The sequence below is a fragment of the Nicotiana tomentosiformis genome, chromosome 2 (assembly GCF_000390325.3).
Source record: "Nicotiana tomentosiformis chromosome 2, ASM39032v3, whole genome shotgun sequence".
NCBI classification, from domain to species: Eukaryota; Viridiplantae; Streptophyta; class Magnoliopsida; order Solanales; family Solanaceae; genus Nicotiana; species Nicotiana tomentosiformis.
In genome coordinates, this window is record NC_090813.1 from 34,560,983 (window position 1) to 34,574,110 (window position 13,128).

The 13,128-nt window shown below is 40.8% G+C and overlaps 2 protein-coding genes across 2 annotated transcripts; both read right to left on the minus strand.

Moving 5' to 3' along the window:
- Window positions 1-765: 765 nt before the first annotated feature.
- Window positions 766-5,247, minus strand: LOC104102477 (proline-rich receptor-like protein kinase PERK5). Its single transcript, XM_009610193.4, has 9 exons — window positions 5,109-5,247; window positions 4,092-4,859; window positions 3,246-3,695; window positions 2,857-2,943; window positions 2,706-2,776; window positions 2,537-2,613; window positions 1,655-1,799; window positions 1,375-1,533; window positions 766-1,182 (listed from the first exon to the last, which is right to left on the minus strand). Exons 2-9 carry the CDS (start codon window positions 4,774-4,776, stop codon window positions 931-933), a joined length of 1,926 nt encoding a protein of 641 aa, XP_009608488.1. The 5' UTR covers window positions 4,777-4,859; window positions 5,109-5,247; the 3' UTR covers window positions 766-930.
- Window positions 5,248-9,196: 3,949 nt separating this feature from the next.
- Window positions 9,197-12,533, minus strand: LOC104102478 (putative F-box protein At1g12190). Its single transcript, XM_009610194.4, has 3 exons — window positions 12,332-12,533; window positions 10,791-10,932; window positions 9,197-10,525 (listed from the first exon to the last, which is right to left on the minus strand). Exons 2-3 carry the CDS (start codon window positions 10,926-10,928, stop codon window positions 9,362-9,364), a joined length of 1,302 nt encoding a protein of 433 aa, XP_009608489.1. The 5' UTR covers window positions 10,929-10,932; window positions 12,332-12,533; the 3' UTR covers window positions 9,197-9,361.
- Between the last annotated feature and the right edge of the window lie 595 nt (window positions 12,534-13,128).

Sequence of the window (13,128 nt, forward strand, 5' to 3'; positions counted from 1 at the left end):
TGAGTACTTTTTGGTCCTCCATTAAAGACCTCTCAATGAAAGCACCGATGTAATAAACCAGATATTACACCCAAACCAACTGATTACATTAATTCACTAAACAGAATTATATCAATAGAACAGTAGAAAACAATACTAAAGGAATAGAAAGTAGATAAGAAGAGAAATTGCAACCCAAAGCTAAGAAGAAAGGGGACGAGAGACAGATTCAGCAGAGGAGATGAGAAGAACAGATTGAGCGAGGCTTCAACATAATTCCCCTCCTTGTATCCCCCTGGATCCCAAATATAACGTCCTAGTATTCCATTCAGGTGTTTAGTCATTGAATTTCTTCTCACTTTGACTTCTGGCCCAAATGTCCCAATTGGATCAGCCTCGTTCGATATTTCTGGCCCATAATCTCTTCCCGACTCAACTTGGTTCGCAACAATCGTTGACAGCAAATACCATAACACAAACAAAGAAGAAGAAGCATTAATAGTAGACATGCCTTTGGCAGATTAAGGTAAAATAAAAGCGTTTGAAAACCACATGAGTATAACTATATAATAAACTAATATATTGATAATAATTTTCGAGGGTCTATCGGAAATAACCTCCCTATCTTCACAAGATAGGGATTAGGTCTGCGTACACACTACCTTCCCCAGACCCCACTTGTGGGATTATGCTGGGTTATTGTATTGACAATAATTACAACTGTATAAGGCTTCAGTGTTTTTTCGAGTGATGGAACCTATTGTACAATATTGAGACAAAAAAGAGTAGTACATAAAGCATATTTCACTGCTATGAAGTATGAACTCTAGTTTAGTACATGTAGTTCAGTAGTTGACAAAAAATAAGAAAGAGTAAGCTTCATTCATTGGATCTGTTATAAGAAAGAAGTCAAAGTGGTCTTTTTGTTCAAAGACTCTCAAGCATCAGGATTCATCTTCTACCCCCCTTATGATAACCAAACTCTCCGGAGTCACTGCTTGAGGAAGAGGAAGGGTTGAGTCCATATTCACTTGTCGCTCCATATTCACTGCTATTGAATTCTTGGCTTGGTATCACCATTTTCCTGAACTTGATCATGTCAGCATTGTATACACCAGTATAATAGGATTCAGAGCTCCCACTTGGCTTTGTACGATCGCTCAAGTCTTCCAAAGATGAATCGCCATCCAAGGCTCGTACAATCTGTTCATTAGAATGTGTGTCATTATTTTTCTCTTGAAAGTAGAAGAGAAAAGGAGTATATCCAATAAGCCTAATTGCAAATGGTGTGGGATATAAGTTTTAAAGGAATAGATATGTGCCAGGTAAACGACAGAATCATGTATTAACCGGAATTAACATAGGAGGATAGTTCTAATCGAGAAAACAACATACCTGACTCATCTTTGGACGTCTCCTAGCAGAATGACGAGTGCTAGCAGCAGCACAGGCAACTAACCGATGCAACTCATCTGGAACGTTTCCTTCGAGAGGAGCACCTACCAATTCATCATAATTTCCCTCTTCTAAGGCTCTTTTAAGACGGGGCTTAGCCTGTTCATTTCATACGTTAGGTCAACTAGGGAATCCAAAGATTAAAGTCTAAGTGTACTTTAAAATCTAGGTATGTTTATGATAATGCATGAAATTTGGGAACTTGAGATCAAGAACGAACCCAGTCTACTAAACTGTCTTCCACCATATTGCTAGGATCAACAGGTTTCTTCCCAGTTATGAGTTCCAAAAGCACAACTCCAAATGAAAATACATCTGATTTGTCTGTTAGCTTGCCACTTGATGCATATTCAGGAGCCAAGTACCTGCAGCATGTCACAACTCACAAGGTAATTTTCCTACTTAGCAACCCCTTTATGATGTTCCCGACTTGCAAATCTTTTGAAGAATACGATGATTTTTTCACAACTGAGGCTGATTTCTTCTAGTTGTTCACACAAAATGTTGCTAAAATACTTAACTACCTTCTACTTGCTCAATCTCAAAATCAAGGACCCCCATTTATCACTTTAACCAAGCTGTCGAAAAAAATTAAAATGACTTCCAAAACATTTTTCATATATGCTAAAAGCTGTTTTTTTCTGTCTTTCACTGTGCCTATCTCTTGCCTAAGCTATTATTACTGAGCTTATGAAAAGTGTTCCGAAAATTAGAAACCTTTAATTGAAGGGCAAGGTTCTCCTTTTGCTTAATCTACTTTGTAGATATGGTGCCCAACTTTTCCTTAATGCTGATGAATATATTGTTACCATTCTCAAAAATTAGAAACCTTTAAAAACACAAAAAAAGAAAAAAAAAAAGGAAAAAAAGAATCAAACTGATTTTCAAGACATTCTAAAGCAATGCTCAGATTTAACAAATTTACTAAGCTTTTTAATTGATAACATGGCATATGATTGGATTTCGTTTAATTAAGATCGTTTAGTAAGTTATGGAAACACTTGAAGAGAATAGATTAGTTCACCTCTAAAGCTAAACACTAACCTCCGCCAAGTATTTCGTTTACCTCTCAACGAGTAGAGAAATGTTATGTTTGACTCACCCGAAAGTTCCCATAACACGAGTGGAGATATGAGTGAAGTTATCAGAAGAAAGTTTAGCCAATCCAAAATCAGCCACCTGAGAAACCACAAACATATTGAAAATCACCCTTCCAAGTTTCTTGACATATCCAAAATACACGAGACAATAACGACTACTAATATTTTTACCTTGGCTTCAAAGTTGTCCTCAAGTAGAATGTTTGCAGCCTTTATGTCACGGTGGATAATTTTAGGATGGCCTGTGTATATAAAGCAAGGGATGAGATAGAAAATAAAAGAGAAAGAAAAGGGGAGCAGTGTCGAAAGAAAATTGTCATACAATCTTCATGGAGATAAGCTAATCCTTTGGCTGATCCCAATGCAATTTTAAGCCTTGTTCCCCAATCCATAACATGATGTCCCTTCCCTGCAATCATACTTGATCTAACTATTAGCACGGGGAGCATTTTTAACTGTTGAAATGATTTTGAAAAGAATTTAACTCATATGACAATTTAAAGATTTCTTAACGCATCAGTATATTCTCATATGTAGTAGCATATAACTTGGGTTATCTTTAGGTTACTAACCATTTTTTTGATAGTGTAAAAAATCTTTACTATTTTTAAGATAGTCTTTTGACAAAACAATTATATACTCAATTAGGAAGTTATGACAAGTGGTACATGATGTATCATAGAAGGGAGTAATAAATAACAGGGCAAGTACCATGAAGATGGAAATCCAAGGTTTTGTTCGGAACATACTCATAGACCAACATTCGCTGGCCATCAGCAATGCAATATCCAACAAGAGAAACAAGGTGGCGATGATGAACTCTGCTAATGATCTCAACCTCTGCCTGAAATTCTCGTTCACCTTGTCCACTGCCCGACTTCAAGCTCTTGACAGCTACCACCCTTCCACCAACCAAAACACCTTTGTGTACATACCCAAAACCACCTTGGCCTAAAATATTGGCCTTAGAAAATCCAGAAGTTGCTATAGCTAGCTCCTCATAAGTGAACTGACTCTGTGAGAACCCACCAAAACTTGGCGATGGCACAAGAGCTTGGCCACAGACGGTAGAGCTGTTATCGCAACTTAGATTAGGTGCGGAAGAAACCTTAATAATGTGTTCCATGGGCTTAGGACCTTTGTAGTATGGATCATTACTACCTGCACTTCAAAAGACAAATGTATGCTTGAATAATTATAGCAGAAATTGGATATGCCTTATGGCTACAATAGCAACTATAAGAAAATTTAATTATATACACTGATATGGATAAACTTTAACAAATAATAGCAAGTTGTTTAATCTTTTCCACGTTAAACTATATATACCGATAGTGTAAACAATTTTGTATGTGAGTGCATCTTAACATGCTATATTAAGTTAATTCACTATTTTTTTAGTTATCAAATTAGACTTTACTAATGACAATTGATCTGGATGTCATCAATGATGTAAAAAATCTATGCAAGTTACAAGGGTTGCTTTTATTTACAATGTAATATATGCAACTTAAACTCGAAAAGAACTAATGAGACAAAGGTTACAATTTAACCAACCTTTAGGTGGAAGTCCAGGAATAGGATCTGTATAGTAGGGTTCTTTCTTCGTCCTTCTCCAGTACACTATGCAAACAATGATAATAGCAAGAACCAATACTCCTGCCACCGCTATTCCTGCAACTATAATCATATCCGACGAACCTGAAGCAGCCGGTGGCGAGCCATTGTTGCTTCCTGAAGAACCAGCTGCTGCTGATTTTTCTGAATGGGGTACGCCGACTGATTTTTCTGAATTAGGTGGATCGCCACCAGCTGGTTTTTCTGAAGGCGGTAGAGGAGGAGATAACTTTGCAGCAGGTGATGGAGGTGGTTCTGAGGAAACAGGAGGTGGGGGAGAAAATGTGGGTGGGGGAGGAGGCGTATCGGGAGAAGCAGGTGGTGGTACCGTAGTGGATGGCGGTGGAGGTGAGAATGCTGGTGGTGGCTGAGAAGCTGCCGGAGGTGGTGGTGATGACGGAGGAGGAGAGTCCTTTATGGTTGGCGGTGGTGATGAAGGAGGAGGAGAATTTTCGGGCGGAGGAGGAGATTGTGGTTGTGGGGGTGGAGAGGTAAGTGGAGGAGATTGTGGTGGTGAAGATGAAGAATTAGTTGAAGGAGGAGAAGGAGGAGGGGAAGTTCCATTAGGAGTCAGGGAATTAGTGCCATTTTTGTTGGACGTAGTAGTACTAGAAAGTGATTGCATTTTTACAAGAAAGGTGAATTTCCGGAGGCCGGAAATTCAACCTTTCCCGTTAACTGCTTCGTCTCAACAAATCTTCAATGTTCCTATATTGCCATGAAAGTTAAAAGGAAAAAATGTTACATTTCCATTGTTAAAAATTGAAGATCTTACTATATAATGTCACAATATTACATGATTGATCATTTTTTCTTTTTTTCCTCTAACATGGTTCATTCTGTTAAATCTAACAATTTGGGCATGGAGATTGGTGACCAGGAAAAGAAGAAAATAAGAAATTTTCAGGAGAAGAAGAAAAATAGAAGCATATGTTAGACGAAAGAGAAGAAATTTACCTGAATGATGTATGAGGACTAAGGGAAGAAAGAGAAATCGTAGCATTGTGAATTGTGATGTACATAGTCGACCCATTCCCCCGCCTCTGCCCCCAACAGTTGCCTCCTACAAAGAAGGACCCCTCTCTCTCTTTCTCCAAATACACCAATAAAAGTCGATGAAATTAAAGAAAACATTTCATTCTCTTTTCCCTACTTGTTACTAATTCATTTTATACTACTAGTTAAAAATTACTACTCCTATACAACTAAACATTTAGTTAAAAAAACAAGGCTAAAGAGTGAGCAGTACCCACTTCACATACAATTCTAGTTTGCAAAACGCAAATGAGTGAGCACTCCAACTGTAAATTCTGATTGTGCTTATGTTTGAGCTGTACGTATTACTTCGGTAAATAAAATTCTTTAATTACAAAAATAAAATAAAATTACCCACAATTTAACTCGAACACCATTGTCACGGCCCAAATCCTTACATTGGGTAGCGGCACCTGCTCGCCCGTGCGCCGCCTGCAGTTCCCCTCGCTGCAGGCCAGTCTGTCTCCTGTCCCAGGATTCCCAAGCACGATCATGTGCCTGTTGGTGGGGCTCGCCCCAACTTGTGCCGCCCGTAAGATGCCTAGGCCCTTGGCCCTAGATATGTCGTGGCGCTTCATCTTAGGATCACAATCCATGCGCGCCCTGGGGGATTGGCTTAGGACATGTCTTGTCCTTCGCCCAAGACTAAGCATCGCTCCCGCATGCACAACCCAATCCTCAAGCTTGACACTCGCCTAGTGCATCCGCGACTAGCTCGTGCTTCGCCCGAGTAAGGCAACCTTTAGCCCTTGGCCATTGTCATGTGCATCTTTCGTGCCATGCCCATACATTGCCCTCGCGACACGCTTCCATCCCGAATAGTGCAGTGTCGCCCCACAACTGCACCTTTAGACCAACGGACCCTTGCTTGCATGGTTGAACCCAAGCCATGCTCACAAGTCGACACATGATGCCCCTATGACAGGTGCATCAAGTATCCAATCAGCACGGAGGTCTCGTTCCAACATTCGGCAGCCCGCGGGGCTGGCCGTTCCACACATCGAGCCTCCAGCACCACTTTGATGCCCAATGCTAGCCCGAAGGCGTTGCGCCGCCCATAGAGTTTTCCTAACTCGTATGGGTACTTTTAACACTCCTTTGGGTCATCTAAGCAGGCCCTTGAGGTTGCTCCCAAGGTAGCTCGTTCTATACGGCTCGGTGGCAGCACGTATGGGGGAGGCAGATCGGAGCTTTCATCACCTATACCCCCTTATATATGCTTAAAATTAAAAAGCTCAAGTTGTCCGAGTAGACAGTTTTACGTCAGACCATCAGAAGGACCTTTTCTCACCAGATCTTAGCCGAAATCACAACTCCAAATGCGAGTGTGACATCCTCCCACACTCATAATGTCATTGTCCCCGATGACACATCATGGCTTAAGACATGCCGGAGTCTGTCCCCTCAGGTATGCCCATTTCAGCTCCCTTTGTCTTGTGGGTTGGACTTCCTCGAAGTCCTTTCTCAAAAGGAGTCGTGCCCCATGCACTTCTCCCCCAAGTATTTTTCAAGTATGCCTCTACACTTCACCTCCATTCGGTGTTCACTTGGAAAGTGCCTCCGCACTTGCACCCTCTGGTGTCTAACTTTGTGATTGACCCACACTAGTCAATCACACCATGACCCTCACGGTCTTCATGTCCGTCTGAAGCTTTCCTTCATAGGTTAGCACATCAATGTGCTCTTTTGACGCCGCTCCCGTAGCCTTTCACTCCCGTAGCCTTAAGATGCCCTTGGCATGGCTCCCGTAGCTTTTCGCTCCCGTAGCATTAAGACGCCTTCTTGGCATAGCTCACGTAGCATTCCGCTCCCGTAGCTTTTAATTGCCTTCACTACCTTGAAGATGTGTTCGCTTCCAGACCCACGACTTCGCCCATATGCCTCTTGCATAGGCGGGATCCTCCCACACTCAATGTGGAGGATACATCTTAGCTCTGTCGTCCCACTTGGCATTCCGCCAGCTCTTGGGACGACCTTTGGTGAGTACTACATTCCCAAAGTCATAGCATCGCCGCATTCCCGAACAAAGCTCTTTGTTTTCCAACTGTCACTTCCTCAGCAAGTAGCTAATGCTCCCGGTAGTACTTCAATACTCGCCCTATAGACAGGCACCCTCTTGGTCCTGCTAGGCGCTAGCACGGCTTCCCGGTTCGGTGTGCCTCGCACATGGACACTCACGGTCCCCGATCATTTGATGTACCTCTTTCCAGAATGATGACACCTTCTAACTTGGAAACTCTCCCAATTCCGAAGCTTCGCTATACCCTCGAATTCGTTTTCTCACCTTGGCAATGCCCTCAGGCAACCCAAAGATCTTCTCCCGTAGGAAAGACACTCAACTTGATGCGTTGCACGCATCCTTGGCAAGATCTCCGCTATGATCATGCCCAAGTTTATAGTCCATGGCTCCCACTCTTTGCAATATGATTGCACGACCTGGCAAATATGGCTTTCTCTTGGCCATCCGACTCATCGGCATATTACCTCATTCAGTAGCACCTTAGACTCCCGAAAGACAATGGAATCACCCATTTCTTTCGTCGACCATCAATATCGGGTTCTCGATCTTTGGTGGCATATGAACATCAATATCTGCTTTGACGTGATCTCTGCACTGATATCCAAAATGCGCTCGCCATATCCACCCTTTGCCTTGACGTTGTGCCATGGCATAGTATGGCTTTAATCAGCTCTGATACCAAGTGTCACGGGCCCAAATCCTTACATTGGGTAGCGGCACCTGCTCGCCCGTGCGGCGCCTGCAGTTCCCCTCGCTGCAGGCCAGCCTGTCTCCTGTCCCAGGATTCCCAAGCACGATCCTGTGCCTGTTGGTGGGGCTCGCCCCAACTTGTGCCGCCCGTAAGATGCCTAGGCCCTTGGCCCTAGACATGTCGTGGCGCTTCATCTTAGGATCACAATCCATGCGCGCCCTGGGGGATTGGCTTAGGACATGTCTTGTCCTTCGCCCAAGACTGAGCATCGCTCCCGCGTGCACAGCCCAATCCTCAAGTTTGACACTCGCCTAGTGCATCCGCGACTAGCTCGTGCTTCGCCCGAGTAAGGCAACCTTTAGCCCTTGGCCATTGTCATGCGCATCTTTCGTGCCATGCCCATACATTGCCCTCGCGACACGCTTCCATCCCGAATAGTGCAGTGTCGCCCCACAACTGCACCTTTAGACCAATGGACCCTTGTTTGCATGGTTGAACCCAAGCCATGCTCACAAGTCGACACATGATGCCCCCATGACAGGTGCATCAAGTATCCAATCGGCACGGAGGTCTCGTTCCAATATTCGGTAGCCCGCGGGGCTGGCCGTTCCACACATCGAGCCTACAGCACCACTTTGATGCCCAACGCTAGCCCGAAGGCGTTGCGCCACCCATAGAGTTTTCCTAACTCGTATGGGTACCTTTGACACTCCTTTGAGTCATCTAGGCAGGCCCTTGAGGTTGCCCCCAAGGTAGCTCGTTCTATACGGCTCGGTGGCAGCACGTATGGGGGAGGCAGGTCGGAGCTTTCATCACCTATACCCCTTATATATGCTTAAAATTAAAAAGCCCAAGTTGTCCGAGTAGACAGTTTTACGTCAGACCATCAGAAGGACCTTTTCTCACCAGATCTTAGCCGAAATCACAACTCCAAATGCGAGTGTGACAACCATGCCTCATTCAACGGCATTGGGATTGCTCGCTGTTTGATTTGGTTTATACATAAACTAAACCAATTAAGTCATTTTTTTTAGTTATTCAAAACAAACTAAATCAACTACAGAGCATTGCAATTACTACTATAGAGCTAAGTTGGACCATGCACTGATGTTAAAAGGTGTTTGTTTGGTGTGCTATCCTGACTTTCATGACTTCATCACGGCAATATCTTTTAGTCTCAATCCGACTAATGGATTGCTATGATCTGAAGCCTGAAGAAAGTGACGGACTCTCTGCATCCAGGTACCGGACAGGAATCTCAATGGTAAAATACCCACGGGAAGTAGGGAACAGAAAAAGTTCGCAGCCAGAATATAAAATGTATAAAGGAAAAAAACAAGCATATTATCATCCAAATAAAATAATTTCAAACCACGAGTACCATATGCTTCAAAGAAAGAAACAATTCTTCTACTAGACAGCAACCCCTAGAATATCATCATCAAAGGGCAGTACTACTTCAGCTCACGCATGTACCATAGCGAGGCTGTTTATGTAGGGTAAAAACCTCTTCTGAGAATCCACTGGTCCTGGACTCGCCAAACTCTCAACCTTCTGCTCTTTCAAGTGATAAAAATATATCTTTTCATCGGTGTGGATCACTACAGTGTCACTGTCAATACAGGGAAGGATCTCACAGCACACTACAGAACAAGGGTCGTTGGGTATCCGACACACTTGATCAGTACGGGGCTTCTTACTTCCAAGATTCACGCTAACACTATGCTTCAAGCTCATGTCCATGCCTCCATAGATATCTATAACGAAAACATCTCCACTGTCATTATAAGCAGTAACATAGCATACCTCGTCTCCTATCTGTGTTAAGGCACCACCCTTTTGCTCAGATTGGTCAGGCACATTCAGAACTGCCGGGATCTCATTTTTCACATCGAATGCTAGCACTTCATTTGATGACGTATTCCAGTAAGCCACCCCTTTGATATAAGATCCTCCACCTGCAAGACCTGTGCTATTTTCCAACTCAAGACAGTCTGAAGAAGAGCAACTCCAAGAATCTGATTCAGAAGAGTAAACCTCAAAGCAGACAACCGGATTACCAAGAAGAGGGACAGCAGCGATAACTTGATAAAATGATTCAATATTATACTGAGGATCAAATGCAAGAACAACTGCTGGATCAGATCCATGGTAATATTGAGGAGGAGGGAGCATTTTCCAGTCTTTGGTTGCAGGATTGCAAACATAATAACTGTCCCACCCCTGACAAAGGAGCAACCCGCTGCTACAACTTACAACTTTGACCCTTTCGGGCAAGAAATCAAGGGAAGGGCTGGGGACTCCATTAGCAGAACGATCCAGAGAAATGAAACCAATGGAAAGATTAGGATCAAATTGTAAATCCACCCTTTGGAAAAAGTAGCCTGAAAGTTTCTGGAATGAAAAGCTTTGCTGGTACGCTAATAATGGACTAGCGATCCACTGATTCCATTCTTTGGACACTGCTCGAAACTTCATTAATGATTTAGCGGGGAGGATAGGCAGTACATGTCTCTTCGCCACATCTTTGATCTTCATGTCCATTTTCCTTAAGATGTCTTTAGGAAATTCAGAAGCTTTGATCCCTCCATTGTGATAAGGGGCAGTCTTAAAATCATACTCGCAGAACTACAATCCAAGACAAAAGACTTTGTTAAAAAAGGTATATATGGTAATCAGAAGCAAGAGAAATATACTAATTACTAACTATGCACAAATCTCATACTAGTTGTATCTACTTCTAATATGCCAACGTGTTCACTCAGAAAGACTCATTTAAGAATCAATAGAAGAATAGGGCTAGAAAGTTAGTATATTTATCATCAATAAAACACCATGTTCACCACAATACATTCATCAAAGAAAAAAATAAAGAGAGGGAGAAAACAAATACCGACTGACTAGACTGAGGTTTGATAGCTAAATAGAAGTCCTGATCAGATTCAGTGGTGTCAATAGCGTCATCATCGTCGTCGTCCCAATGTTCTTCAGAGCTATCAGCCATGTTGACGTCATCCTCCGAAGATGCCATTTTTCTGCATTAAAAGCTGGTTATATACCCTCAAAGTATCACTAATGAACACTTAGAAGAACCCCCCACTAAATTAAAAGAGAGAGAACTCTAGCAAATTGTATCAGTAGAAATTACAAACTCATAGAAGGGCATGAAATACGCTCTACTCCATAGATCAAGTAATCAGAGCCTATATTCTCTTAACTAAAGAAAAAGAAGAAGAAAATCAGTATATTGAAAGATAAGGATTTTGAAAATAATCTCCAAATCACCTATTAGCAGCATTTCTATAACCTTGGTCACTTGGGTTTGATCAAGAAATTTCACTATAGTAAAAATGAAAAAATCACGAAAATAGTACGTTTCCATTACAAAAATATTGGTCAAGTAGACATCAGGGAAAAAGATCAAAGAATCAAAACGTGATGAAATAAGTCAATCACACATTGAGGAGAGCACCATATCAGAGATCGTAGTAAAATCCGATGGTCCTTATAAATTATAACGTGAATATTCTTCTATACAACTAGTCGCACATAATCAAATATAGTTACATGTCATGACGAGTATGAATCTATTATTCAGATGATCACTCAACTACCCAAAATTATGGACTATATTCCTATTTGCACACAAATGGTGAATCAACCGGAATTATAAACGCTAAAACACATCCCTATTACACATGCATCTCTCTTCTTCTTATAAAAAGCAACCTTTTTTTCATAGTTCTACTCTAGTCCTTAATCTCGTACCCATTATTATTTTATAAAAAAGTAGATAAAAATCCGTGAAAAAAAGAATACAGGTCATTGAGAAAAAATAACACAGGTCACTCTAGTCTTTAGTCCTTAACCTCGTACCCATTATTATTTTATAAAACTAGAGTAAAACCATGAAAAAAGAAGAAATCTGCTTTTTACAAAAAGAAGAGAGATGCGTTTACAACATGGATGCATTTTAGTGTTTGGTTTTATTTAGGGGTGGATTTTTATTTTTAGTGGGCCGGTTGGAGGTATGAGTGAATTTTCTATGTTTTTTTTTGGGCGTTGATTATTTTATTTGGTCCAAAAATATAAAAAGTCACATTTTTCCAATGAAACAATTTCGATTGAGTGACTATCTATGTGCAATATGAATAATTGAGTGACTTTCCTGTTACAAACGAAAGAAAAGTATTTTGGATAGTTGAGTGATGGACTCACATGAGTACTCGCGTAAAAACTAGATGAATCAAAAACACATTCCCAAAATTGGAACCATGCAACAACCAAAAATGTCATAGGTTTTCATGCTAAACGATAGATTCAAAGACGCAGAGGTTTTTTTAATTCATAAATGGAAAATACAGATACGATACAAATATGCAACGATCACTTCACCAGTAAACAATATAAGAATTAGGGAATAAAAGAACTCACAGAGTGCAATGCGCGCAGTTGAATAGGTTTGCCGGAAAGAATGGAAAAAAGCCGCCGTAATGCCCTAATGATGGAGAGGAGAGAAAACCGTGAGGACTGCGGAGACAAGACAGTTGAAAACTGCAGTGAATGAGTTTTAGTTTGAGGAGAAGAGAGAATCTTTGGTTTTGAGGAAGTATTTGAGGGCGGATATATATTTGATATGTCATGGCCCGGTAATCTTAGCTATATTCAGTTCATAAAAGTTACAGTATAAATTAATAATTTAATTTATAGGCTATAATAGCAGGTTATTCATTATTTTTACCTAATTATCAATAAAGATTAATAGTTTAAAGATTTTATTACTAAGTAAATAATCTTTCGTGTTACTTTCCTCCCAAGTAACTGCGAGAGTCCTGGTTGTCTAACAAAACCAAAGATATACTGCTCTCTCTCTCTATATATTAGAGATTTTAAAATTTTATATACAATATAATTAAATTTTACATCATTCTATCACTTTAATTCATGTAAAAGTAACTATTAATACTGAAGCATGGATTAGTTGAAAAATAACGTAAGTAGCTTAATTATTAAAATATGCTAAATCTATATATACTATATTAAAAGCACGAACGCCATTAGTGAAATGTTATTCGCCTTTTTTACCCTTTAAAAGTAGAATTCACACTAGATAAAATAGTCATTTAATTATTTTCTAATATTTAGGATTGGAAAATTGTTGAAATTGGTTATTAAATCTTTCCTTATTTAAATTGGGTACCTAAATTCTAGGACTTTAGCCTCATTTGTTT